Genomic DNA, 27183 nt, shown 5'->3' with positions numbered 1-27183 from the left:
CTATAAATCTAAGCTACCATGGCTCGAGCAAACCATGATCAACTAGAGTTGTAGTTAATTTTGATATTTATGATTAAAATTGTTCTATTGGATTATGAAAATATTTTGTCAAAGTTATAATTATTTTATTAATTGATAATTTTTTTATATATTTCTATCATGAATTGATTAATAAATTATTTGATTTTTTTTTAATTAAACCAACGTGATAATGGTTTGATCCGCAAATTTTTTTATTAAATTTTAATGGGAATGGGTTCTGTACTAAGTACGATAACTAAAACTACGGCAAACACTGGAATTTTGCAAACATTGGATTTTACTGTAAAATCTGCATGCATTTACCATATTAAATACGTCTGGAATGAAGGTTAAATAAACAGCAATACTTTGTAAATATAATTTTATCTTGCTGAATTTTTAAACAGCAGAGTGTAAATTTAACAGGAAGCATGACAATAAAAAAAAACAGTCAGAGTTGGTTGTGAAATTAACAGCATTCTGCTGGCATCTATGCTGACCGCAGCTTACTGTAAAATTTACAATAATATTTTTCTGTGTGTATTGGTTATTTTAAATTTGTATTAGCTTTCTTTCCTTCCAGTTGGTATATTCCCCCACCTAACTAACCTATTTGTATTAGCCTTCTTTCCCCCCAAATTTGTAAAGGACTTCTTCCCCTCCCACATTTGTATTAGCCTTTATTCTCCCTAATTGGTATCAGCCTTCATTCCTTCCCAATTTCTATTAGCCTTCTTACTTTACAATTTGTATTAGCCTTCTTTCTTTCCAATTTGTATTAGCTTTATCGCCTTCCAGTTTGTATATGCCTCCACCCCTAAACTATTTGTATTAGCCTTCTTTCCCCCCAAATTTGTAAAATACTTCTTCCCTTCCCCCATTTGTAGTAGCCTTAATTCTCCATAATTGGTATTAGCCTTAATTCCTTCCCAATTTCAATTAGCCTTCTTTCCCAATTTGTATCCGCCACTTCCCCGAATTTAAATAAAGTTAGAGCGAAGCCTTTAATTAAGTAAGAGTCATCTTGGACATTTCCGACTAAGTTGAATCGTCGGGTATGAATTCGGAGTGATCTGATTTAAATATCAGCCGCCAGAGAGCGTTTCGTCGAATTTGCGAATAAGCGCCGTTGTATCAAGATGACGATTCTCTATTATTTAAATGAAAAGTCTCTGCCTCGCCTGGCGACGGAGTACGGTACTATTTCGAATTAAATATGAACGACTGAGCGTAAGCACTTTCGCCAAAACGACTGAGTCGTCCGATGTAGCCATTTTCCTTCTCGTAGTCGCTTATAAATTTTATATCGAATATCGATGAAATCTATATTAAATGAAGCGAGGAAAGAATATCGGAAGAGAGCCAAAAAATCGCCCATTTTTGTTTTAAAAGAAAATCTTATCAGAGAACGTTTCGTTTCAAATTTACTCAAAATGGCGGCCATGGGTTTATAGACACAGTTTGACGGGGGAAAGAGTGATGGTACTATAGTATTTCACTGTAAAGATGATTACGTCACGAGAAAACAAAAAGGTGTGGTCCTTCTAGAACACGCTTCGGTGAAAATTCGGAATAGAGGTCGGGGATGGTTAACTTTTATTCAATAGATAAAGCTCTCAAAATTATTCGTAAAACGTTTTGATCAAGTAATTTATATTTCTGTATTATCCGATTAATGTTTTGATAAAATTTTAAAATTAAACGGAAAAATGATGTTTTTTTCGATAAAAGCTCAAATTTTACGAATCATACATGTTTTTTAATCATTTTCCGAAATATTAACCGGTAAATTTCTTTGTTTACATTTTTCCCCCGAAAAAATCAATTTCATCATGGATAATGATTAACCGTCCCCGACCTCTAATTCGGAACCTGTCACACTTATGTGAAGTATACACTTTTGATGAAACCTACCTCGAATCATCATGAATTAACTTCGCGTCTTTATGTTTACTCGAAGACCTATTGGTACGAGTTATTTGTAAGTTTTTTAAATTTAAATTTGTTCAAATTTGTTTAGGATTTAGCTTTTTTTTTTCATTATGGACTATTCTACCAATTCGCTTATTTTATAACTCTTTGCAATGCTCTCCATAGGTGGTTTCTTATTAATTTAAAATTTCGTAACTAAACGCTAATTTTAAATATGATAAATGCTGTAAGATCATAGGATTAATTTTTTTTATACTATAAAAAAACCAATTTGGTTTAATTAATCTTGTTTTAGGAGTCCCGTCTGGAAAAGGAATTAAAATAATTTCGTTTAATTACAGTGGTTAATTTATCCATTAAAATTTTAAAATGAAGTTATTATACAACAGTAAAAAATTCCCACAATTATCTATTATATTAAACGTAATTATTTCAGACTATTATAAAAACCCCATACTTATTTTAAGAATTTCGAAGCAACTGAGTCGGAAAATAACGCTTTTTAGAATATCCTAAAACCGTTTAGCAGGTTCTATCTCCACCGAAAGTCTGGCTTCAAGAAAAAAATATCTAAAAAGTAGCAGTCAGCTTTTTGTGGAAAACGGGGGAAGGAAGCGAGTTGGAGGCAAGGGACGGGGGATTCTAGACCGGAATCCCATAAATAATAGGCGGAAAACCGTGCTTATTTTGCTTAAACGCTTCTTATTGTTTCTCCGCGGGATCTCCGAGAGAGATTTAGTTTCCTAGTTGCCTCACAGAGGGCGTCTTTTATCATTCTGATGGCCGGGGACCGTTACTTCAGCTCGCCTCCCCTTCGACCACCGCTGACCTCTCATCGCGTTCCCCGTTAAGGCCTTATATCTCGTACCTCCTTGTTAGCCTTGCCGTAAATTGTCGGTTGAAGTGCGTATGTCCCCGGGAATAATCGCTTACGCTATCCACGTTCTCTTTTAATTAGTAGATGTATCGCGATTTAATTTTTATCCTCATTATATTTAATTGCGACGAGTTTAATTTGGGGCCGGAACCTTTTGAGGACGCCACCTAGTATCGACTTTGGGAAATAACAATAATTTAGTCTATTTTATTAGCCTCGACGGCGGCGGACCGCAGCCTTTGCCCCTAATATAATATATAGATAGCCTTATCTTGTTTGGGTTTAAAGAGATCGCGTTTCCGCTTCTCCGCCTTACAATCGCTCATTGCTGGCCTGCATCGTCTGCCCCTTCGTCTACCTTTTACGTTAAATACTTTATTACGCCATTATATCAGGAAGGGACAATTTCTTCCTGGGAATAATTAACGTTTTTAATGGCTTCTGATTTGAATATTAAGATCCACTATTGGTAACACACACAAAAAAATCAATTCTGAAATATTTCACATTTTAACTTATTTAACTTTATTTAAAAACTTTTCATCTTTTGAAATTTACAGGGGTTTTTAATTTTTGGTAATTTTAAGAAACTTCAAATTAATAAAAGTTTTTGCAAGTATAGAAAGATATTTTTGCTCTCTCGATAACTTAAAGGTTTTTAAAATCGTTAATTATGAAAGGATGACGTCATTGATTGATTTCCGGATTAGTTTTACTTGACGAATTCGGGATGACTACCTTCTTGAAACTTTCACGATTAAAATTAAATATAATGAAAAGGTTTTTAGGTAAAAATAGCGTCATTATTTTATACAGTTATTAAATATAATTGGTTTTATACGTAAGTAATTTATTGTTCATTAAAATTAGATTTACTTTTATTAATTTTAGATCAAATTAACGTCATTATTTTTCACAGTTGTTAAATAGAATTTGAATTATACGTATGTAATTTATTATTTATTAAAATTAGTTTTACTTTTATTAAATTAAGTTATTTAGAAAATCCATAGCTTTAATGTTTTATATATTAAATTGAAGTATTCTAATTAACGAAAGATTATTTCTTAAAATAATAATAAATAAAATAATTTAAAATTTAAAATTATGAAACATTATTGTCAATATAACGAATTCATAGTTAATGAATGCAATTCCTGCCTTTGAGACGAATAAGAATTATGAACTTCAGTCTCTCTTATGTTCAGACAGTCTAATAAATTCTATCGGATTAAACCCACGTCCTGTTCAAACTCCAATCCATTTTTCCCACTTAATATATATCAAAATATATCCTCGAAAATGTAGAGGTCGAATAAAAACAAAATGTTGGTAAAACTAGACCTATATTGGAAAATAATTTGACAGTGGCCCGAAATAAAAAATTATTATTGTAGTCAGCGCTGAAACCACGAGCATTTATTTCAATCAACTTTGGAATTCGAGGAATACGGAAACAACACAACAAATAATTTTATATAGGTTTCCGCTATTGGCTCTTAAAATATCAAACTTCAATTTAATTTGACTTGAAAAACGACCTTTTCCCGGAGACATTTAAGATATACGACCGATAAAAAAATAAAATAATGAAATAAATTCTTCTATTTTGGTTTGGAAAATAGTGGCAATTTTGTTCTCTTCGTTGAAATCTCGATATTAAATTTAGGTTTTAAAAGGGGGGAAGTAGAAATGTCAGAAGAAGGTTTAACCTTTCTAAAATTGACCCAGAAAAAGGAGGTGGGAGGACAATCCGAAAGACGAGCTAAAATAATGGCAAGGAAACCAGGCGTCGAAATGATTATAAGGATCTATAAGAAAATTGGAAAATTCCTCTATATTTTTTATTTTTTTATATACCTGGGAATTTTTTTTTATCTCTTCCATATTCTATCCTTCGTAGTTTTTTCCCCCTGTAAGGTTTGGCAGTCCTGCGTGGCTTTCCGTATCGTCCCGGGGGAGGTGGGGAGGTTTTGTGAAGTTTTACAAATTGCGCGGCTATAAATCTTAAAATTCGAATGTTTGGAGGGCATCTTCGGATCTCCACGGACTGCCTTTTTTCCATTTTAACTTATCCTTCGTCGCTACTGATGGGATGTTTTGAAGTTTCGCCCGCTGTGTAAATAGACTCTGTGGCATAGAATTCTTAACAGTTTGTAGAAACAGTTGAACAATGTAGCGTTGGTATCATTTTCTCGATCTGGATTTGAATTTTGACCTTTTTAGAGTATAAAAATAACAGAAGTGACCGAACCGAAGATCTGGGAATTTTCCCGTTACTGAATGAATTTTCCTTATGTCATGTAAAAACGCAAAACGCCTCAATGCAAAACGGGCTGAACGTCAGTTTCGATTCAACTGGTCTCCCATCAAAATAAATGACCCCTTTTTGGGGAAAAATTCCAAAAAGTTCAGTTCATATACGTTTGTTAATAGTTAAGGGTGTTATTTAATTTTGGAAATTTCACAAAGTTCGTAATATTGTATCCGTTTAAAAATTTAATACCATTGGAGTGTAGCGGACTATCTTGTTTATGGTATTCCTCTCCCAATCGTATGAAATCAATTCGGAATTTTATCCGCTCTCTTCTGTCTTTTGTTGTTTGGGTCGGACTTTTAATATAACGAAAACCGTTATTAAATTTCCATTTTATTGACATACACGAAGTATATCAAAGGAATATTGGTCTAATTAAAATTTTAATGAAATTTTGCATTTCGGAATATACTATTTATCTCATCAGTCTCAATTGATATTTACGCTAGGATTAGTTTTCCTCAATCGTAAAATTCACGCAATGCGTCGGTTGGGGTTTTTACTTTTAATGAGCTTTCGTTCCACTAATCTTATAAGTAGATTCGGTCGTAGAACGGAAAATTAATTGTTTGTCTTTGGTTTAAAAATGTTTTATGCATTATGTATTTTTTTTTCATTCTTTCGTTAACGGAGAATTATACCTCGCTTCCTCTTGTTTGATTTGATTCGGTCTATTTGTCTTCGCGATTAGAATTTTCATATTTCAAAATGTTTTGGGAGGATTTTGCTGGAGCTGATTGCGTTTTCCCAAATCCTTCGTTCGAATTGGAGTTTTAAATTAATCAGTGCTTTCTTAGTTGCGGTAAGTTTTAGACATTTTAATGCCATATCTTAAAGTTTGGTGAGTTTGATATCATCTGGCGGATAGGTTAGCACTTCATCCTCGATTCCAGGTTGTGACACTGGGTGAAAACTCCTTCCGCGTAGAGTATACACGTTATCTCTCCCACTGATTTCTCTAGTTTTCCCTTACCTTGAAATCTTGTTGAAGTGAACGGTAATAGTTAGTATAGGGTGCTTTTTTAAGAATTATTTGGATAATGAGAAACTGATTTTGAGATTTTAGAACACGATTTTCGTGTTGTTTCGTTGTTTACACTGCTGTAAAGATAACACGATATTTCGTGATTTGTTAAATTGATTTTAAGATTACTAAAATATTTTTTCTCAGGTTGGTGATTTGGGAAATCCGAAACTTATTTTATGATTTTGTTGATTTCCATTTTCTCAAGCTGATTTTGAAATTGGCGTATGGTTTTTCAAGTTGATTATTTTTAAATGTATAGTGGTTACGAAACTGAATTTGAGATTATACCGTATGATTTTCATGTAGATTTCTGGATTTTAAAGCATATTTAGAGATATTGATAATGATTTAACCCCTGATTTTGGGGATTTTCAAGTTTATTTCAAGATTTCTAAAATCTTTTTCTTTTGGGAAATCTGAAGTTAATTTTACCGTACGATTTTCATGTGTTTTTCAGGACGGTTTTTAAAGCTAATTTAGAGACTTTCATACTGACAACAGGAAGGCTCTTCTGTAAAAATCAACAAGTTGGCAAGCCAAAATATACGTCTCCTCGGAAGAGTTTTTAATTTTCAGTGAAGCGTAACTGTATCCGTGGTTCTGCGGTGGAACGCTCACCAGTCGATCAAGAGGGCTCGGGTTCGAATCCCGGCCAATAAAAAAATTATACTACACCCAATGACAAAAGAGGGCGCTTTTGGAAAAACCTTTTCCCTGATTCTAAGAAACTGGGTACGCAGTGATTACGCTTTGCCCCGAAAATGCGAACGCGTTCGCAGGCCTGTCAGACAGACCCACAGACAGACACGGTGGTTGTATAACCCCACCTAGGGTACAAAGTCCCCTCGGAGAGGTAAAAATGACCAAACAATTGACACAATCATGATCCGTCAAAAATGGCAATGCGCGTGTGCAGAAAAGGAAGCTATCGAAATATCAAACTATCGATAGCATTGGTCAAATTAAAAACCGTGGCGGTCTGTAATGCAGACGTAAATGATTTTTATGAAATGCTTCGACGTACGGTCTATGGCACCAATTTAAGCATTGGGCAGCAAAAATAAACAGGAATTTTACAAGCATTTATTTTATGATTTGACTAAAATACCGGATAACATACTGCCACTACTTAAAATTGAACTGACACAATCAATAGTTTGATATTTCGATATCCGCCCCTTCCCCACACGCGCATTTCCATTTTTGGGGGATCGAGATTTTTTTTGTCATTTTTAAATTTAACAGAATTGCCCTCCTGATTTCGGGATCGGGATTTTCAAGTTGATTTCAATATTTCTAAAATCAGTTTTTTTATAGAGTGCACTGAATTTTGAAGAATTTCCTAACCTTCTTATTTATTGCTACCAAGCCGCGCAACGGTACCGGTTATATTGATACATAATGTTTTTTCATACATTGATATTTTTGTCAATTGATTTATCCCCTATTGGAAGAAAAGCCCGGATGTTTGGGAGGGGGAGGGGGCGGAGATTCCCCTTTTACTGATGAGCTCCCGCTGCGATATCCTAGACACAGAGACGAAGCGAGAAGTTTAATACCAGGCCCACGAAGTGAGGGAGACAAAAAATACTCTCGCATCTGGTGCTCAATAATTCAGAGCGACATTCGTAGGAGGCAACCGGGATGCCCCCCCCCCCGGTCCTGGTCCCGGTCCCTTCGTCTACAGCTTGGATTTATTATAGACTCTTCCCAGGACCCCGGAGAAGCCCTGCCTGCCACTTTGCTTCTCCGGGATACTATATTATTCTACTCCTTGGTATCACAAAAGAGAAATCTAATATTTCGGGAGTTCGTTCTTTTCGAGCTGAACTTACTCGACCAAAAATATATAATATAGAATCTTATTTTTTAACAGTGAAAAATTATATTAATGGCAGGAATTTCTTTGTTATCAAAAGCATCGAGACTTGCCTTCTATTTCAATGGGTTTAGTTTTTATTATATCTTTTGTTGTGTTCGAATTTTTTTACGCACTTTTTGAGAATCTTTTTCTATCGATATTATTATTTTGGTTTTGTTACTTTTTTTTGATAAATTTCTGTTATTAATTTTCACTTTGAAAAATATGTTTCTTTTTCAATTCAGTTTAATTAAAAATTGAGCATTAATTATCTCTGACATCTTCTATTTATTTATTCTAATTTATAGGAAATCAGCGGGAAAAATAATTATTTTATCGATATTATAATGGGTTTTTCTTAATTTTTTTTATAACTTACAGGTATCAATTTCCATTTCGAAAATTAGCTTTTATATAAGTGGGTTTTTAATGAAATTTGCGTATTAATTTGATCTGATTAGTAGAAAGTTATCCTGCAATATATCTGGTTTTTAAATTTCAGGTATCAATTTCCATTTCGAAAATTAGCTTTTATATAAGTGGGTTTTTAATGAAATTTGCGTATTAATTTGATCTGATTAATAGAAAGTTATCCTGCAATATATCTGGTTTTTAAATTTCAGATATCAATTTTCACTTAAAATTTTGTTTTCAGTGGAGCGCTTTTTAATTAACAATTGCGCGTTAAATCTGATTAATCTGATAATTTACCTTATCATATCCGGTTACCTATTCTGCCGACGTATCGTTGCAATTTCCAAACGCGTAATTTCTTTAATCCCAATTCGTATAACGAGTTCAGGGAATGGTCTTTGAAAACTAAATCTAAAATATACCATCTTAAAATTGGTAGGAAATTTCCGGGAAATCGAAAGTTATTTTGGTCCCCTGCAGGTACATTTTCACCGAGGATCTTCAATAATAGCCTTTAGCTTAAATCCTGATCACCTGTTTCGTTTCAACATAATTTCGACTATACGCGGGAACAGTGATACTATTTTTTCCACACTTTCAAAATATTCTTTTTAAATTTAAATCTTCCGACGATCGTTTTATGGATTTTTTCGCCGGGATAAATTTTTCTGTTTTTTAATAAAAGGATAAAAGCTAGTGGCCTGTGGGGACTATTTCGCAGCGCGCATTTACACATATTCCATCCCCCTTTCACCACGATGATCCGGAGAGAGGTAGAGAAGATTTTCTTCGCCTCTTGGCGTACTCCTTTTCAGGCGGCTATGATAGGAAGCTGAAGAGTGGAGGAGAGATGCTGGGGATGAAGAGGGATTGGGCAGGGGGCGCGAAATGCGCTTCATAGGACAGCGGGACTCTGAAAGGGATCTGCCCAAAATTTGGCTCCGATTCGAGACAGCTCGCGTTGCCTGTTATAAATCGGGTTTGATCCTTCGCTTACAAATCACGCCGGAAAATTTCGAGCTCTTATTTCACGCTACGCGGAACGCTTTAACGCGCGTTCGGTTGACATCGCGGAGAGACATCTAGCGGTCCAAAGTGTAAGCCGCGATTCCGTCTGCTACGCGCGCGATAAAAACAAAAATCACCGCGTGTTGTTTGCCCCGCAGCGCACGAAAAACGTCCTTTCAATTTGATTTACCAGTAGATGACTCTGATGTCGATGTTAGCATATATGTAATGAACTTTGATATTAATTCCAGCGTTTTACCATACGTAACATAGTCAATCATAAGTATGTCATCAGAGGCGGATTAACCCTTTCGGCGCCTTTAGGCACAGAAATGTTTTTCACCCCTGGGCATTGTAGGGGCAAGTCAAATACTTCAACCGTGGGGCTTTATCAGAGTTTTGGCGCCCCTAGGCACGTGCCTATTATGCCTAATGGTTAATACGCCCCTGTATGTCATATACACAGAAAAAAGGTGTTTAGATACTAAACACTTTCTTAAATACCAAAATGCAACAGAATATTTATCATGTTTAAAAACAATCATGTTTAGGCGATAGTGGTGTTCAGCTTTTCAACAGCATGCGTTTAGAAATTAAACGTGTTATTTGTTTCTCATATTTATCGTTAAAACGTGTTTATATTGATAAAATACGTTTAGAGATTAAAGATATCAAATGCTTTTGGTGCTTACAATTAAAACACGTCGAAAGATTTTTTAGATTAGTTTCTAAACATGTTCAAAGGTTCAGTTGTTGTGGTTTAGAAGAGGTATTAATTTGCCATATACGCCACTCTTTAAGTAGCCGTATATTTCAGTGGTTTAATTACGATCTAATATAACATTAATATTAATTGCCTACGAATTAATGAAACCTACTGCCTATACTGTCGATTTCATTTCTTTATCTGCCTGATTATATTTTAGCGATATTAATTTAAATTATATTTGTGTTAATACGGCCTTAAATCACATCAAAAGTAGTGTTATTTTATTAATTTTTAATAGTGTATGTTCAATTATTGATTTATATACATTAGTGTTATTTAATTAGTCTTAATTACCAATAACTTACATTTATGAGATGATATAGGAACCCAATCCATATTGTAGTTAACACTATTAATATAACGGTGATTAACGAATATTATTCTTTTAGAAAAATAGAAAACGAAATAGGGACATTCCATATCAAGTGAGTCGGTCATGCCACCACGGGTTCTTGGATTTTAGTGAAATTTGGTACACTTGGTCCATACTTCAATGGATAAACTTTGGGCAATTTTTAGGCCTAAATATTAAAAATTAAATTTTTTACGGACTTTTAACCAAAAGCTACTTAATTTTATCGTCAATTTACAAAAAACGGTACCCCTTGCTTAAATTACTAATAACTCGTTATAAACTTTACATATTAACTTGAAAACTTGCTCCTTTATGTACTTTATATAGAGTTATCCGATACTACTCTCAGAAAATTTCAATTACTTTTTTAAAAAATTTAAAAAAATAATTAAAATTAAAAAACAAATTCGGGGGGGTCTTCTTCCTGAGAAAAATTGACCATGTGCTTCTACTTTCAAAAAAGTATAAAAATGTTTTTAAATTACTCCTCGAGTAGATCTTCCTAACGGTATATTACTCGTTAAGTGTATTTGTTCCGTTCGTCACTGAGAGATGAAAAACCAAATATGTTATTTTGCTTAAAAATCTAATATAAATCTATATTTTTCAAAACATTTGTTAACAAACCTCGTTCACTGTTTTGGCATACTTCCTTTTTATATTAAATTACTGTAATCATTTACTTGTGAGGGATTTATTTTACATTTGTAATACGTGTAGAGGACGCGTGGTGGCGCTGCCGTCTAACTACGTTCTATAAAAAAAACTGCTTTCAGAGGCAGCTATTTAGTACGGGTAAAAGAGGGTAGCCCACCGGCAAAATTCGTCCCAACCTGCAATGTGGCCTAAAAATTCTACTTTGAGGATCCGACGAGTCCGTAGCGTTGCGGGGTGGACAACACAGTTTTGGGGGGGGGGGGGGGCAGGAGGGGTGTTGTGCCCAAAGTTCATCCATTGAAGTATCGACCAAGTGTACCAAATTTCAGTAAAATCCAAGAACCCATGGTGGCATGACCGACTCACTTGATATGGAATGTCCCAATATATAGACAACGCGAAATATACATTAAACTCGTAACGAAATATACACTTATTAAACATCAGTGTTTAGTATTATGTTTAAAAAACAACGAAGTGTTATTTTTAAACATGACCTCTTACCAGCATTAGTGAACACCAGCTTTAGTGTTCTGGCTTGGAACACTACCGGAAAGATCTTGGAAGATTGTTTGAGAAACTCGTTTGATTGAAACAGATGTGTTTAAGGAAACAACACCAACTCTTACCCATGTTTAGCTTTCAAACATGTTTAGATGTTAAAAACCTAAACACCTTTTTTTCTGTGGAGTTTTTTTCTTTAATGAAACCTTGTTGACGAGATAAAATAATAAATAAAAATAATAATAATCAGCTATGCTAAGACCCAAGGCACCACCTTAGGCCTAAGTCATCAAGCGACTTTTGAAGCCTTTAATACAGGTGGCCGGGTTACAATGCGTAGGAGGATGGTGGCAAGCCCTGCATGCCACGCGATCGAGCCAACAGCTCCCTACACTAACTATTACCGTTGTGACGTAAATTACGTCCCTCACGACTCTTCATATAAAAGGCGTCATCAACTTCATAGATGAGAAACGGAAGCGGATTTGGAAAATACGCTGAATTCCAGCTAGGAGCAACAAACACAAGGAGAACGCAGCTAGCCTTTAAACGTGCTAACGCAGTGTTGTGTACAAATTTCATTGGCGAGCCTTTACGCTGAACTTTTTACGGAAAGGGGGAAGACAATTTAAAAATTTTCCCCTTCCGGTGGCAGTAGGCGCTAAAGCATCTAACAAATGAAAAATGTACGCAAGAAATTGCACGACTTTTGACGGGTTGCGTTCCCCTTGTGTGGGCTGCTGTGTTTGTTGTTCCTAGCTGTAATTAAGTACAAACGTTTTCTGGCATTTGAAAGTTTATAGTTTGTTTCGTACGTGGCTTGGGATCGCGAAATTTTGTTTCCATGTTAACCTTTTCAATATTACAGATAATATAAAGATTTTCCATTTACAGTACAATTAATGTTTGTTTCGTGTTATACCTCATTGAATGATTTTCTGATATTTTCATACATATGATCATAAGTAAAAAGTAATTCTAGGAAATATTATCACCGACATGATTTACTGAGCTATTGCGCAATCTAGGTTTATTTGTCAGCACAGAGCCCCCTAGTGTCTAAATATGCCTAAATCGAAATATACTACTAGCAAGGACGCTAAGTTCAAGTCGAATGTTGGGGCGAAAAAAGGTTCGGTCATTAAATTAGCATTAAAACTAGAGTTGTTAATTTTCCGGAAAATTAAAACGCGGAAAAATTTCTGGAAAATTTTCCGAAAATCCGAAAAATACATTACTTTTCAAGGATTTTTAATGTTTTTAACTTTTTATCGATATAAAGTGTCTAATGACAGTGTGTCAGAATTTATAGCCCGGTTTACCTAGTAACAGAGACAGTAAACAAACTACAAAACATTAATAGTGTTACATTGATAATCAGTTTAAACTAGTCTAGAGGTTTAGTTTTACTTTTATATTGAGGCGAAAATGCCGCTTTATTTAAATTTGCAAACAGTATATTCGAATAATCATGTAATGAAAACATTTTTATTTTTTTTCGGAAAAATATGGAACATTTTCCGGAAAAAAGGTCTCGGTCATTTTCCGGAAATTTTTCCGACTTACAACACTAATTAAAACAATAGGAATGGCTTTAAATGTCGCTAGCTGACTTTTGCCTAAGGTGGTTCCTTGATTATGATTATTATTATTATTATTACTTATTGTTATTATGTTACTTATGATACGAGGTATTATGTTTGGAGACATGGTTTTACTAACGTGCGTCTTTACAAAGTTTGAAATTTCCAATTCCCCCTAGTGCCATCATACGTCGAGGTTTTTTTTAAAACTCTTTTAGCATATGTAACATAATTACTCATAAGTATGCCACTAGCTCTATTTCTTCACTAACGGTTTGTTTCACAGATATTGCGTCATCCATACCCTACGTAATATTTGACGTCATATTTGATGTCATATTTGACGTCATCGAATCTCAAATGCCGATTATGCCGTCGAATAATTAGCTCTACGTCTGATAAACCGACGGCCATTATTTTAGTAAACAAACTGGTTTGAACAACCAAGGCTTAGGAGCTAAAATGAACTACAATATAGTGTCAAGTTCTGTTAATGTAATTAATTTGCAAAATAATGAAGTTCTCGGAGACTCACGTTCTAAAATAAATTTGCTTTGTCAAATAAAAGAAGCAAGTTTATTGGAAAAAATAGTTGAAATTCAGGTTGAGCTTTTCTGGCGCATCTACAAGGTTGGAGTCTTTGCAGATTCTTTTGAGCCTAGGCCTAATTCTTCTAGGCTTGGTATGGGTTTTAATAACGCTGGTGGAATATCCCACTTCGACGACTTGTTCCATTTTCGGAAAGCGATCACTTATTGGTCATTTTCCCCAACCTTTTCTTTTTCTAAACTACTCATTATTTAACTTCATCCGCACAAACTGAGCGAGTTCATAAATTTCAATAAAGCTACAGTGGGCTGACTAAAGTTCCGACGCAAAAAATTCCTTCTCAATTTCGAGGTTTTCCATTGGCTTAAATAAATATGTTACTTGCCAATAGTGTGACTCCCAAAATTACTAGGATGAATAAAAAGGATAAAATCTAACGTAGTCCACCTTTTTACTGGTTCGTGGTGAAACAAACCGTTAGTGAAGATTTTTTAATGGAATAAAGGTACAGTGGCATACTTATGAGTAATTATGTTACATATGCTTTTAGATATAAATGTTTAGGAATGTTGATACCATTTTAGTTTTCTTCATTATCCCGGTAGAACACTCTTAAAAATAAAGGCGTTATAAAGGTGTTTAAGGGTGTTATAATGGTTTAAAAGGGGTGTGAAAATGGTGTATAGCCTCTTGTTAAGGAATGAAAAAGTCTCCAAAGGGTGTTATAAAGGAGTGAGATAGGCTTAAACACCATTATTACACCTTTGTGGGAGTTACACTACACCCTTTAGGGCAAAAGTAAGGTGTTAAAAGAGAATATAATAGAGATGTTTTATCTTACAAAAAAGGTGTTTAGGGACACCTTTAAAAGCGCCCTTGTAAAGGATTACCTCTACACCCTATATTACGAATATTGAAACAAATGGTATTAAAAGCACCTTTTAGGAAGGTATAGTTACTCTTTTTATACTGTTAAAAACACCCTTTTGAAGATCGAAGTGACACCCATAAATGATTACATTACACCATTTATGTTCTAATTAACACCTTTAAAGATCTGAATTAACACTTCTCGGGATCGAAATTAACACCGATTTGCCAAAGTGTTAATACGCCTTTTTAAGAGTTAAATCACACCTTTAATAGTGTAAATAAGCCCTTTTGTTACAGTAAAATCACACGTTTAAAAGTGTTAATACGCCTTTTTAAGAGTTAAATAGCACCTTTTAAGGTGTTAATAAGCCCTTTTGTTAGAGTTAAATAACACCTTTAAAAGTGTTATTACGCCCTTTTTAAGAATTAAATCACACCTTTAAACGTGTTAATACGCCCATTTGTAGAGTTAAATCACACATTTAAGCACATCGTTAACTAGAGATTTTTCATAATTCTTTATTAACTAAAACATGGTGTAATTGTTTACCATTTTACACGGTTAGGTGTAGTTAATCCCAATAAGGGTTTCCTAGAAAGATAACGTTTCTGTCAAAAATGGATTAAATGACAATCAAAAATCGAATAATTGCACAAATAACTATCTAGTCTTATAATGTGCATTTTCATTAAGGCTTACCGTGCCAAAATCTTTAATTACGTGTTTAAAATAAATGTATTTTAATTTATATATATATATATTTTGTAAATATTAGTGAATAATTATCTGTTTTTAAATGTTATTGGAATTTCAATTTAACTTATTGTTTAATTTGCTTATTGGTTTAAGCAAGAAGTGTAAAAATTTCTATAAAATGCGAATTAAAGAAGAAATAATGACCAATAAATATCATGTTTTTGATTGATAGTGACACCTATTATCACGTTAGTGTCAATTTTTGAGTTCTTGCTTGAGAATCTACAACGCCTGGGCCAATGAAATGATCCACAACCCCAAATTTGCCCATTGCGCAAAGCGTATCAACATCCGTGAATTCTATGCAACAGAGCTGGTCCGAGATGGTCAGCCATTACGCCTCAAGTATAATATCTTCATCGAGGGTGATTAGTTAAAAAAAATACGAAAACAATATTTTTTCCTGCTTAAGCTATCAATAAGTTTTTGATACATATTTTATCTCTCCGTCATTCGGTTTTTTAACCGATTTTATCTATCCGTCATTCGGTTTTTTAACCGATTTTATCTATCCGTCATTCGGTTTTTTAACCGATTTTATCTATCCGTCATTCGGTTTTTTAACCGATTTTATCTCTACGTCATTCGGTTTTTTAACCGATTTTATCTATCCGTCATTCGGTTTTTTAACCGATTTTATATATCCGTCATTCGGTTTTTTAACCGATTTTATCTATCCGTCATTCGGTTTTTTAACCGATTTTATCTCTCCGTCATTCGGTTTTTTAACAGATAAGAATACTTTTTTTACACGTTTGGTTTTCGGTATAAAACACCCTGGCATTATTGTTACTTGTCGCAGTTTTATTTACGTCTAAGGTGTAGCCGGTTCGTCGTTGTTTGCTCTAGTAATACTGAATTTTAAAAACTGTCTCGATTACTTTACCGTGCTGAAAACTTTAGCACTTTCTTCATTGAAAAACCACTTCTTCGAACTAGTTTAATTGAAACCATGTGAAATGAAAAAAATATATATTAATTTAAAAATGAATATCAATTTGTATTCAACTACACTAGTGTTTTGTATTTTCACTGTTTCTATTGGTAAAATAGTATTTATTAGAAACACAATTCCTTTAACAATCTTTCAAGGGTGTTTTTCAAACCGACGAAAGGTGTTATTGAACACTTTAATATGGCATACTAAAACCATTACAATTGTTAGTGAGCTATTAGGTGCAATGTACTTTTTAAAAGGTCATTTAGGCCGATTTATAGGTTCATTTATTTATTAAAGGTGTGCTTTTACTCCGTAAGGGGCATATTTACACCTTTAAAACAGTGATTTTACTCCTTAAATGGGCATATTTAGCAAATCTAAAGGTGTGATTAAAGTCTTACCAGGTGCAACTAAGCTGTTTTAAAGTGTGCATTTACACCATTGAAAGTGTGATTGTACTCTTTAAAAAGGTGTTTTTACACCTCTGTAGGTATTATTTATCTCTTACCAAGTGAAATTTCTCTGTTTTAAAGTGAGCATTTACACCTTTAAAAGGGTGATTTTACTTTTTAAAAGAACCTCATTACACCTCTGTAGGTGCGATTCAACTCTTATCAGGTGCAATTTTTATCTTTTAAAATGTGTATCTACACCTTTTGAATTGTGATTGTACACTTTAAAGGTGAGATGTAACTCTCACCAGGTGCAAATTACACCTTTAAAAGTGTACATTTATTATTTAAAGGTGTTCTATAACTCTTTAAAAGGATTTTGAACTCCTTCACGGGTTCGATTTTACTTTTTAATACGCGTATTGCCACCTTTGAAGTCATGATTTAATGCTTTAAGGTGCAAAATGACTCTTTAAAGGTGTATATTCTGCGGCCAAAAGGTATACATTGTAATTGTATAATTTTAAAGGTGTAGTTACTGCCGAAAAAGGGTGCAATTGCATACATTTAAAGGTGTAGTTTCTTTTGCAAACAGGAGTATTTTCGTTTAAAAATTTGTACTTGGTATCCCGAAAGGGAGTACATTAAGTATCTGGAAGGTGTCATATTTGTGGCGAAGAAAAAGGTGTTATGAAGCACCCGTTTTTTTAAGAGTGAAGAATGGGATAGACTGAAAATAACTGTAATAGGTTCTCCTTTTTCGTTAATTTTTTGATCGCGAAGAGTGCAAAGACCTCCACCTGGCTCGAATTAGACAAGAAAGAGGTGGTCGACGTTAAAATTGACTCTTTCATTATCCCCTGAAACTGCGCTGTACGCCTCAAATCGCCAACTTCGATTCGGACCGTAAACGAGCGATATTAAAGCGAATATAACCCGATTACGGTTCAAGTTTCAACTTGTTAAATTGGCTAAAATTCGATCTCCATTGTTAATAGCGTCGATTACACTAATTCATTGGCAATTGGAATTTAGACCACGCTCAACGTTCTTACCGAGATTAATAGGTTTGAATTTATAAGAGTATCGGAAATGTTTTCAATTAAATAATCCGCTTGACTTGCAATTTTTTTCGCTCCGGAATCCTGAAGTTAAGCTTAATTTTAATTAAGACGAATTCTTAAGCTCCAAATCGGTCGGTTTTCGCTGGGATGCATGTCGAAAGTAACATCAAAAGATGGTTTAAACTCTTCGACAAACGGTGAAATCCTTCGGGTTGACGTCTTCAAAGAACTGCCCGGGAAAATTCGATTTAGCGTTTGATTTAATGGAGTTCAGAAAGAACCACTCAACCTTACACTGAAGAACCCCATTTTCAATTTTCTTCTTCACTTTTTCTTCTTCAAGGTATATTATGTACGATAACGGGAGAAGTTTTTTTTTCTCAGTTCTGCTTTTGCAAATCTTGCAAGAATAATCTCTTAAATAATGGCCCAAAATATTGTTTTTTAGTTTTTACGAAATTTCTTAGAATTTTTTTATTTAAATTCGTAATGAGGGAATAATTTTAGCAATTTTGATACTATATTTCACAGCTATCAATTATAATTTTTAAATAATTAATGCCCTATTTAATATTTAATTTCGTTAAAAACTAAGTAAAATAAAAGTTTCTCAGCTATCAAATATTATTTATTAAATAATTAAGGAAAAATTTAATATTTAAATTCGTTGTAAACAAAATAAAATAAAAATTAAATAGTTTTAATATTAATGAAATTCAATTAATAAATAATTAAGGCATTTTCAGACTATTTATATTCAACAGGACTCGTAACGCCACATTAAAAATATTCTTTAATGCAAACTTTTAAGGTATTTTTTAAATATAATTATTAACAATAGTTCGTAAAATATTTAATATTTTAACTTAATATTATTTGAATACGACGCGTAAAAGCTCTTATCTGCAATAATTCGCAAACTATTAATTATTATGACTGAATATTAATTTACGAAGCACTTTCAAAGCTAATAGGAACTGATAACAGATGTCGCATCACTCGCCTTTCCGAATTTATACGAGGATAATTTATATATGGCAGCGTATAAGGGACATTACGAGTTCCTTTAGAGATAAGTTTTACAAGATTTTATGTTTCATATTGAAATTATAGTATAATTTAGGTGCCGCTGATAACGGGGTGGCGAAGTCATTAGCTAGAGCCTAGCGCCGCCGATCCAACGCCGCCGCCGCTAAGTCGTTTACTTTTCGGCGCACCACCGACGCCGCCGACGTTAAATTTTGTTTACGTAACTTTATTTTTTTCCTTCAAAAACATATTAAAATTTTTTATTCAAAATTATCAAAAGGGGGTAGACACTTTTGCCCCTTCACACCACCGCCGCCGAAAAAATGAACGCCACCGACCCAAATCAAATCAGCTATGGTTAGCACTTTCACCTCGCAGCAAGAGGAGCCAGGTTCGATCCCATGTTGTGCCACTGGTTGAAAAACTAGGAACCACTTCTTCTACGTTGAAACTCCTCACTGACAGAAGGGCTATTACCCCGAGTTCTTCGGTTTCCCCTGACCATGAAAACGCGTCGCAGTGACCCTCCTACACATTGTAACCCCTCTAATGGCATTAAAAGCGGTGCCTTGGGTATTAGAAAAAGTAAATAAACCGAAGTTATTAGACTGCTATATACTCCCCATGTTGGTGGCGTTTTATGAAGTTACATTTTCACCTCGAATTCGAAAAAAACACGTTTTGGCTTTTTACGAAACCATATTTTATACATAGAAATAGCTATACCCACAATTTCCGAGTGCAATGTATCGCGTCAAAAGACGGGGATGTTAATTAGCTTTCATTTGACTCGATTTTCTCATCATTCTCATAAGGAAAACGCCCTCCGATTGTAGAGGTCGGGGATGGTTAACTTTTATTCAATAGATAAAGCTCTCAAAATTATTCGTAAAACGTTTTGATCAAGTAATTTATATTTCTGTATTATCCGATTAATTTTTTGATAAATTTGTAAAATTAATCGAAAAAACGTCGTTTTTTCGATAAAAAGCTCAAATTTTCCGAATAATACATGTTTTTTAATCATTTTCCGAAATATTAACCGGTAAATTTCTTTGTTTACATTTTTTCCCCCAAAAAATCAATTTAATCATGGATAATGATTAACCGTTACCGACCTCTATCCGATTGTGAGCGCTATTTCTGATAATTAAAACGGTCAATTAAATTTGTCCTTTTATTCTTTTTGGATTACGCTGGATGTGAACGCGACTCTAAGCGTGGGTGTATACAGCACGGGGATATCTAGGTACAAGAATCTAAACGTTGGAAAAAAGGCCAGGATAAAACAATAGTTTCTAAGCTCTTTTTTGTCTCGGAGACAGAAGCCTTTTCTTACGAAAGTTCCTTTCGTCGAAGTCGCTTGTTTTTTCGCTCGAGAGAATTGAAGGCCGGTCATAGATTCCCCGGATGGGGTTATCACACGACGAACGTTGACAAGAACGAGGATTATTTTCTACCATTTGGACGAATTTATGCCGCGATTTGGCATCCCGACTTTCCTTTTCTTGTCGACCGTAGATCCGAAAGGGATCGCCCATAAATGTGTCCCCTGACTTTCCTTACTTGTTAGTGACCCCTTAAAGCGCGACTTCCGTTATTGCTTTATAAGTTGTCAGCTATGACCTTTTTCCCCAGTGCTAAAGATGTTGTCCGTTTAGATTGGCTTTGGTCGACTTTTTAAGAAGCAAGACGAATTTCTTTCTGTATTGGGTTGGCGCTACGTTATTGTCCTTCAAATAACTTAGTGGTTTCATTTACGTTAGTTAAATAACGTTTTTGAGACGTAAATGTTAACGGTATTTGTATATATTTTATTGTTTTTATTTAAACTTAGGGATAATGACTAAACATGCTGAGACCAAAACATAATATTCGTAAATGCTACTAATATCTAAGCTACAATGAGTTCTAAAAGGAAGAAAGTTAGTGCTTTAAGTTTTTACAACGAAATCTCTGCTCGCATTAGTACCATTATGAACGGAAAGATGTCGCTTTTAGAAACAGCTTTATTAACTGTTTGATTGGTTTCTTGATTTAGTTGCAGTTTTCTGATTGGTTACTTGATTTAATTTGATTTTTCTGATTGGTTACTTGATTTAGTTGGAGATTTCTGATTAGTTACTTGATTTAGTTGGAGATTTCTGATTGGTTACTTGATTTAATTTGATTTTTCTGATTGGTTACTTGATTTAGTTGGAGATTTCTGATTGGTTACTTGATTTAGTGGGAGTTTTCTGATTGGTTACTTGATTTAGTTGGAGATTTCTGATTGGTTACTTGATTTATTTGGAATTTTCTGATTGGTTACTGGATTTATTCGGAGATTTCTGATTGGTTATTTGATTTAGTCAGCGATTTCCGATTGGTTACTTAATTTAGTCGGCGATTTCTGATTGTTTACTTGATTTATTAGGAATTTTCTGATTGGTTACTGGATGTAGTCGGAGATTTCTGATTGGTTACCTGACTTAGTTGTGATTTTCTGATTCTTTACTTGATTTAGTTAGAATTTTCCGATTGAGGGGTACAAATGACTATATATAAACAATGATAACAGTATCTATACCGAGGGGTCTCCACAAGGTAGCACCACGATTTTTCTACTAATTGGCCCGTCAAAATATTTTTAAAAGATAATATTTTTACTCAATTGTGGGCTCTTCATTAAGCTTTTGCTCATTTCACTAAAATAAATTGCCTCGCATAGGGACCCCAAAATTGAGTTCGAAAAGTGTCTTTTCAAGGTCCACTAGAGTCGATTTATGAGCCCCGAGTGAAATGAAAAGTAAGTTGTAGCCTGGGTATTCTAGGCCTGTCGCCGTCAACGGAGAAACATTCGGCAAATCGAGAAACGATGGCAAATGCAATATTGAGCCAAAGTCTCCGCATTTTAAATTCCCCTCTTAAAGAACCGAGAGCAAATTTGTTCTCGCCATTCCATACAAAGGAAAGGTAACAAAGCAAATGGCACAGCCCTCGTTCCCTTTTAATCTTTAAAGGAAAACAATCTGGAGCTTGGGGATGAAATCTGTCTGGATCGGTGACGCGTTGTTAAGCTACATTTTACTGGCGGCGCTGTCGGAAAATCATTTAATTCTTTATGAAGGCTCCGAGGTCTCCAAAAACGTACAATTTACGAGCAAAACCCCTCCTCCAGCGCTATCTTTTTTCCATTCTGAAGAGAAAAGGGTTTGAAAATGGTGTCCTTTTTTACATAGGCCTATAGATTATATTATCTAGTACGTCTTGTCGAAGTTTTTAAAGGAAAAAACACTGAAAGAAACTGTCCTTGGGCAATTTTCCCTTGATACGAGTCAAAGGATGGGGGCTGTTCGGATGCGCGGAGGGGAAGATCCGGAGCAACCCTAATCCCGTATACAGCCGAGAGAAAGGCAGATTCCCAGACCTGGTACAAAAGCGAACACTGGGAAAGTGAGAGGGTTGCTGCTTTACGTTCAAAACTGCTCGGGCTAACGACCGTGTATGATTTTTATGTTGAGCAGATCGTAACGCATGGATGTGGAATGATTTGAGAACGGGGGCGCACGCCCACTTCGGCCTATCCTCTTTTCTCGTCCTTGCACTCAGTCTTACCGGTTTTATCATCCAAGTATGAAGTGACGAAGAATACCTAATACTTTTTGATGGCGGTGGGATACTCAATTTCTGTACGAAAAATTAGTTCTTCAATCCTCATTGAAACCAGGTATTCTATAATTCCAATATTATCCTACATTTCTTAGATTATTTTATTAAAATACAATTCTTACATCTTAATTTGATATTTATTTATTTATTTAATTTTATATTTATTTATTTAATTTTATATTTATTTATTTAATTTTATATTTATTTATTTAATTTTATATTTATTTATTTAATTTTATATTTATTTATTTAATTTTATATTTATTTATTTAATTTTATATTTATTTATTTATTTAATTTTATATTTATTTATTTAATTTTATATATATTTATTTAATTTTATATTTATTTATTTAATTTTATATATATTTATTTAATTTTATATTTATTTATTTAATTTTATATTTATTTATTTAATTTTATATTTATTTATTTAATTTTATATTTATTTATTTAATTTTATATATATTTATTTAATTTTATATTTATTTATTTAATTTTATATTTATTTATTTAATTTTATATTTATTTATTTAATTTTATATTTATTTATATATTTATTTATTTAATTTTATTTATTAAATATTTATATGCTAGGGAAAATCTAACTCTTAAGCCTCTACACACGTTAACTGTAACAACAGTAAATATATATGTAGATGTTTCATCATAAAATTTTTGAAGTGTTAGGGTATTTTATTAAAATACATCCAATAAAATTAATATAATTTGATGTTTTTACCCAGTGAAAATTTAGTTCTGAAAATGTCCTTTTCAACTTTATCCTACAATTATTTTTTTGTGATTTTTAACTTAAGTATGAAAATTAAAAAAACTGTTTAATTTGTCTATTTATATTTAAAAAATCAAAAAATTTCAACAAAATTGTTTTAATTTTCATAATTATAACTCGCACATTGGACTTTGAAAACTCTACACACTAAGATTTTGATTATTTTTAACTTATAATTTATTTTCTATCTCGTGATTTTATCCTATAATTAATTTTTGTCATATTTAGCCCGTAATTAATTTTTGTCATATTTAGCCCGTAATTAATTTTGGTCATATTTAGCCTGTAATCAATTTTTGTGATTTTTATCCTATAATTCCCATTTTGTGATTTATTTTTTGGTTCCATTTCTTACATATTTTGCGACTACAATTATTGACTTCAGTTTAAACTAGACGGAAATATGCTAAATAGTGTGGTCCCAATTACATTTACATTTATCAATATTGAACGCGATTATGAACATTATATTTGTGATTAGGGTAGGCACCTAACCTGAAACTGAGAAGAAACGTGATAGTACATTTATTCCGCTGCCAAATATTGAGTGCGCGGGTTTATTTTGAAGGACCGGCGCGCTTAGCGGCTCCTCCAACTACGCTAGAGAAGAGCATTAGTTGAATTTCAAGTGAAAACGAGTCCCTTAAATTGCTCTCTCGTCCTTGTACAAGAAGTCTCTCTAAGCCTCGCTTACTTCTGACCTTTCACCCCCCTTCGCCTCCCCCCCGTGATGACTTTAAAGGGGGGTTGCAAAGCGAAGGGGGAGGGAAGGCAGGATTAATTCTCGTCGCTAATTAAGATAATTTTCTTCCTTTTTTTGTTCCACCGACTACTACCCTTTCGACAAACGATTGATTTTGTCCCAGGGACTATTTCGCTGCGGAGAATTAACCGGCTGTTAATTATTCATTTCTTTAGTCCGCATACGGCTCTTGTTAAACGCGAAGCGTTGGTAATCCAAAACTGTATAATTTTTGTTCTATTAATCTCTAAATCAACCTATTATTTCCAAGCTCTACCGCGCACGTTTCTTTTAAAAGAGCTTTTAAAAACCATTCGTTTGACATGATTTAAAATTTCCAGAAAAGAGCCTTTAAAAACCATTTGATTTAAAATTTCCAGAAAAGAGCCTTTAAAAACCATTTGATTTAAAATTTCCAGAAAAGAGCCTTTAAAAACCATTTGATTTAAAATTTCCAGAAAAGAGCCTTTAAAAACCATTTGATTTAAAATTTCCAGAAAAGAGCCTTTAAAAACCATTTGATTTAAAATTTCCAGAAAAAAGCCTTTAAAAACCATTTGATTTAAAATTTTCAGAAAAAAGCCTTTAAAAACCATTTGATTTAAAATTTCCAGAAAAATTCTCAACAAAGTAAAATATTGATTGGAAGAATATTTCGGGTTTTGCCTTTTACCCCCGCGACAAAGCGAACGCATTCCAATCTACATACGGTGGTATTCCTTCAACAGAGTATATTATATTTGCCCTTTTGTTTAAACCGTAGAACCTATATAGTAACCAACATTTCATTTGGTCGTATGCAAATGAAGCTAGCACCGCAGGGGCATTTGGCCTTACTTCTAGATGCCATATCTGTTTTTAATCTTTTGTTGAATTATAAACTCTCTCTCTTTCTCTATGGCTGCGTTCACTTGCCCCAACGTGAGAGGACGAAGCAACTTGCTTTGCTATAACGAGAGTAACGGCCAGTAATCGGTGGGTCGAGGCGTCACGTCGTACGGTAAAGGTTTTATTTTCAGCCCGCGAAACCAGAAGAAGAGTAAGGGGGAGGGGTTCAATGTGCCCCCACGAAAATAACCCAATCAGCAGCACCGCCTATCAAATTGCCCCGTTTTTGAGGGGGGTGATCCGACGTGTTTAGGACAACGGGTCTCGCCCTGACTCTTTCGCCGCTGCTGTACCCTTCTACCTTTTTTCCGTAAATAACTCTTAATTATTCACTCCTGGGTTCCAGCATCACTTTCAGCCTCGACTACGCCACCTTTATCGTGTACTTTATCGAACGACTAGCCACTGCCGCCGGTTAGCCTTTCTCCAACACCAACGAAAAAGTTTTCAATTTCTCGGGAGACGAAAATGTATCCGTTCACAAAATGCTTTTACGCTGTTCGGGACTGTGGCGGCTTGATTAGTTGCCATCGGTGGGAGGCAACTTTCCCCAATGGATCATTTGCTTTTAATCGCCTTCCAAAATTAACTTCATTTTTTAAACGCTTTCGAGCTCCACTACGATAGTTTTGTTTTAAATAGTTTTTTTGATATCGATATTATAAATTTAGTTCCATATTTAAAAAAATGTACCAAGTGTTTCTGAGAATGGTATCATTTAGAAGCGTGTTCTTTAGGTCAATATGAGTAAAAAGATCTGATAATTATATAAATTATCAAATCATATTTTAGAGGTTCATATTTCTTATGTTTCAAAAATTATTTTGCGCGAAATTATACGCTGATATAATTACCATAGTGTTATTTTAGATATAGAGTAGAAAACGACCCCAGCCTCAAATATACGGAAAGCTATTTTAGTTTCATTAATATATAATTTACTAATTTCGATAATTACTAACGTAATTTTATTCAATCAGGTACGTATAGAGCTGTATTATAAATCTTAGGCGATATGGCTACCGTCCAAATTCGCGCTGTAATTAATTCATTTTCGATCTATCCCAATCGCGAAGGAATAGAACAACTATTTATATTTCTTCATTTTAATTTAAAATAACTCGGGGTTTGTTGTAAAATAACTAAACCGGCTTATATAAGAATGAACGGTGAATAAAATAGAGTTATTCCTACCTTGTAGTACGAGCAGGGTGACGACGGCCAGCCCGATAGCCCGCGTGAATATAGCAGGCATCTCGGGGTGTCAGTTGAATGTCAGCTTCCAACACCGAAGACGACTATTCTCTTTTAAAACACGGTTCCCGAATAAAACCTGAATCAAAATGTTTCCGAAAGCGGAGGTGTCCTTTCCCACGATTGCAGTCACGCTCAACGGAAAACGATCGAACTTCCGCGGAGATAGAGCTGATGTTATATCAAACTTGATCTCGTCGAGTTTTTTTGAAAAGGTCTAAGCGCGTTGTTCGTCGCGGTTTTACTTTGATCGTCCGGCCGGCCGTGAAATGAACGATCCTGCGAGGTGGACGTCCGAACGCGCACTGCCTCGAGTTTAGAACTCTCTCTCTCTCTGGCGACTCCCGCCCCTGTAACTCCGCTCTACCGCTCTACTCGCTTCTTCGTAGCATATGTCTCAGTGCGCGTTCTCCCGGCCGCTATATTCGTATCGCTGTCTCTCTCGCGTAAATGCGCTCGTCACTGGTTCAGGGTAAAGTTTCAAAAATCCAGGATTGCGAGGGGACAAGTATCGCGCCTTCTATACACGACCTCTCTCTTTTTTTGAGGCTGAGAGGCTGAAAGCGGCCTACGGTCCCGATTTTATACCTCATTAGAGACGGTTATGATCGAATCATTGCGCGCTCCACGCGTTTTTTGTTTCCCTATTTGAAGTGGGCTGCACTCTGGTCCATAGGCTAAAGTTAGTACACGAAGGCTTTTTTATTCCAAATTTGGTGTTAGTCGAGAATTTGAAGTTTATGTCAATGGTAAAAATATCACACGAAATATACCATTTCTTTATTTAAAGGAAGTGTAATATCAATAACTTTACCGGTGTTAGATTCCGAAGGTAAAACCCGCTTACTATGGGAATAATGTTTTATTTGGTTGTTGTGAGATTCTGTATTTCCCTTTTAATTGATTTCACCATGGGAATATTAAAA

The 27183-nt window shown here is 34.3% G+C and overlaps 1 protein-coding gene across 1 annotated transcript in view; it reads right to left on the bottom strand.

Annotated features, from left to right (window-relative positions):
• The window catches only part of LOC149952679 (uncharacterized), a 121119-nt gene extending 94806 nt beyond the window's left edge, over positions 1-26313 (bottom strand). Inside the window, exon 1 of the mRNA XM_090168733.1 lies at positions 26198-26313. Within this exon, the coding sequence (XP_090024859.1) occupies positions 26198-26258 (61 nt within the window). The 5' untranslated portion in view covers positions 26259-26313. The remainder of the gene's footprint in view (positions 1-26197) is intronic.
• Positions 26314-27183: the final 870 nt, after the last annotated feature.

Source organism: Leiobunum rupestre, chromosome 3 (assembly GCF_980474605.1).
Source record: "Leiobunum rupestre chromosome 3, qqLeiRupe1.1.hap1, whole genome shotgun sequence".
Taxonomy (NCBI): domain Eukaryota; kingdom Metazoa; phylum Arthropoda; class Arachnida; order Opiliones; family Sclerosomatidae; genus Leiobunum; species Leiobunum rupestre.
This window is presented reverse-complemented; position numbering and strand designations above follow the sequence as displayed.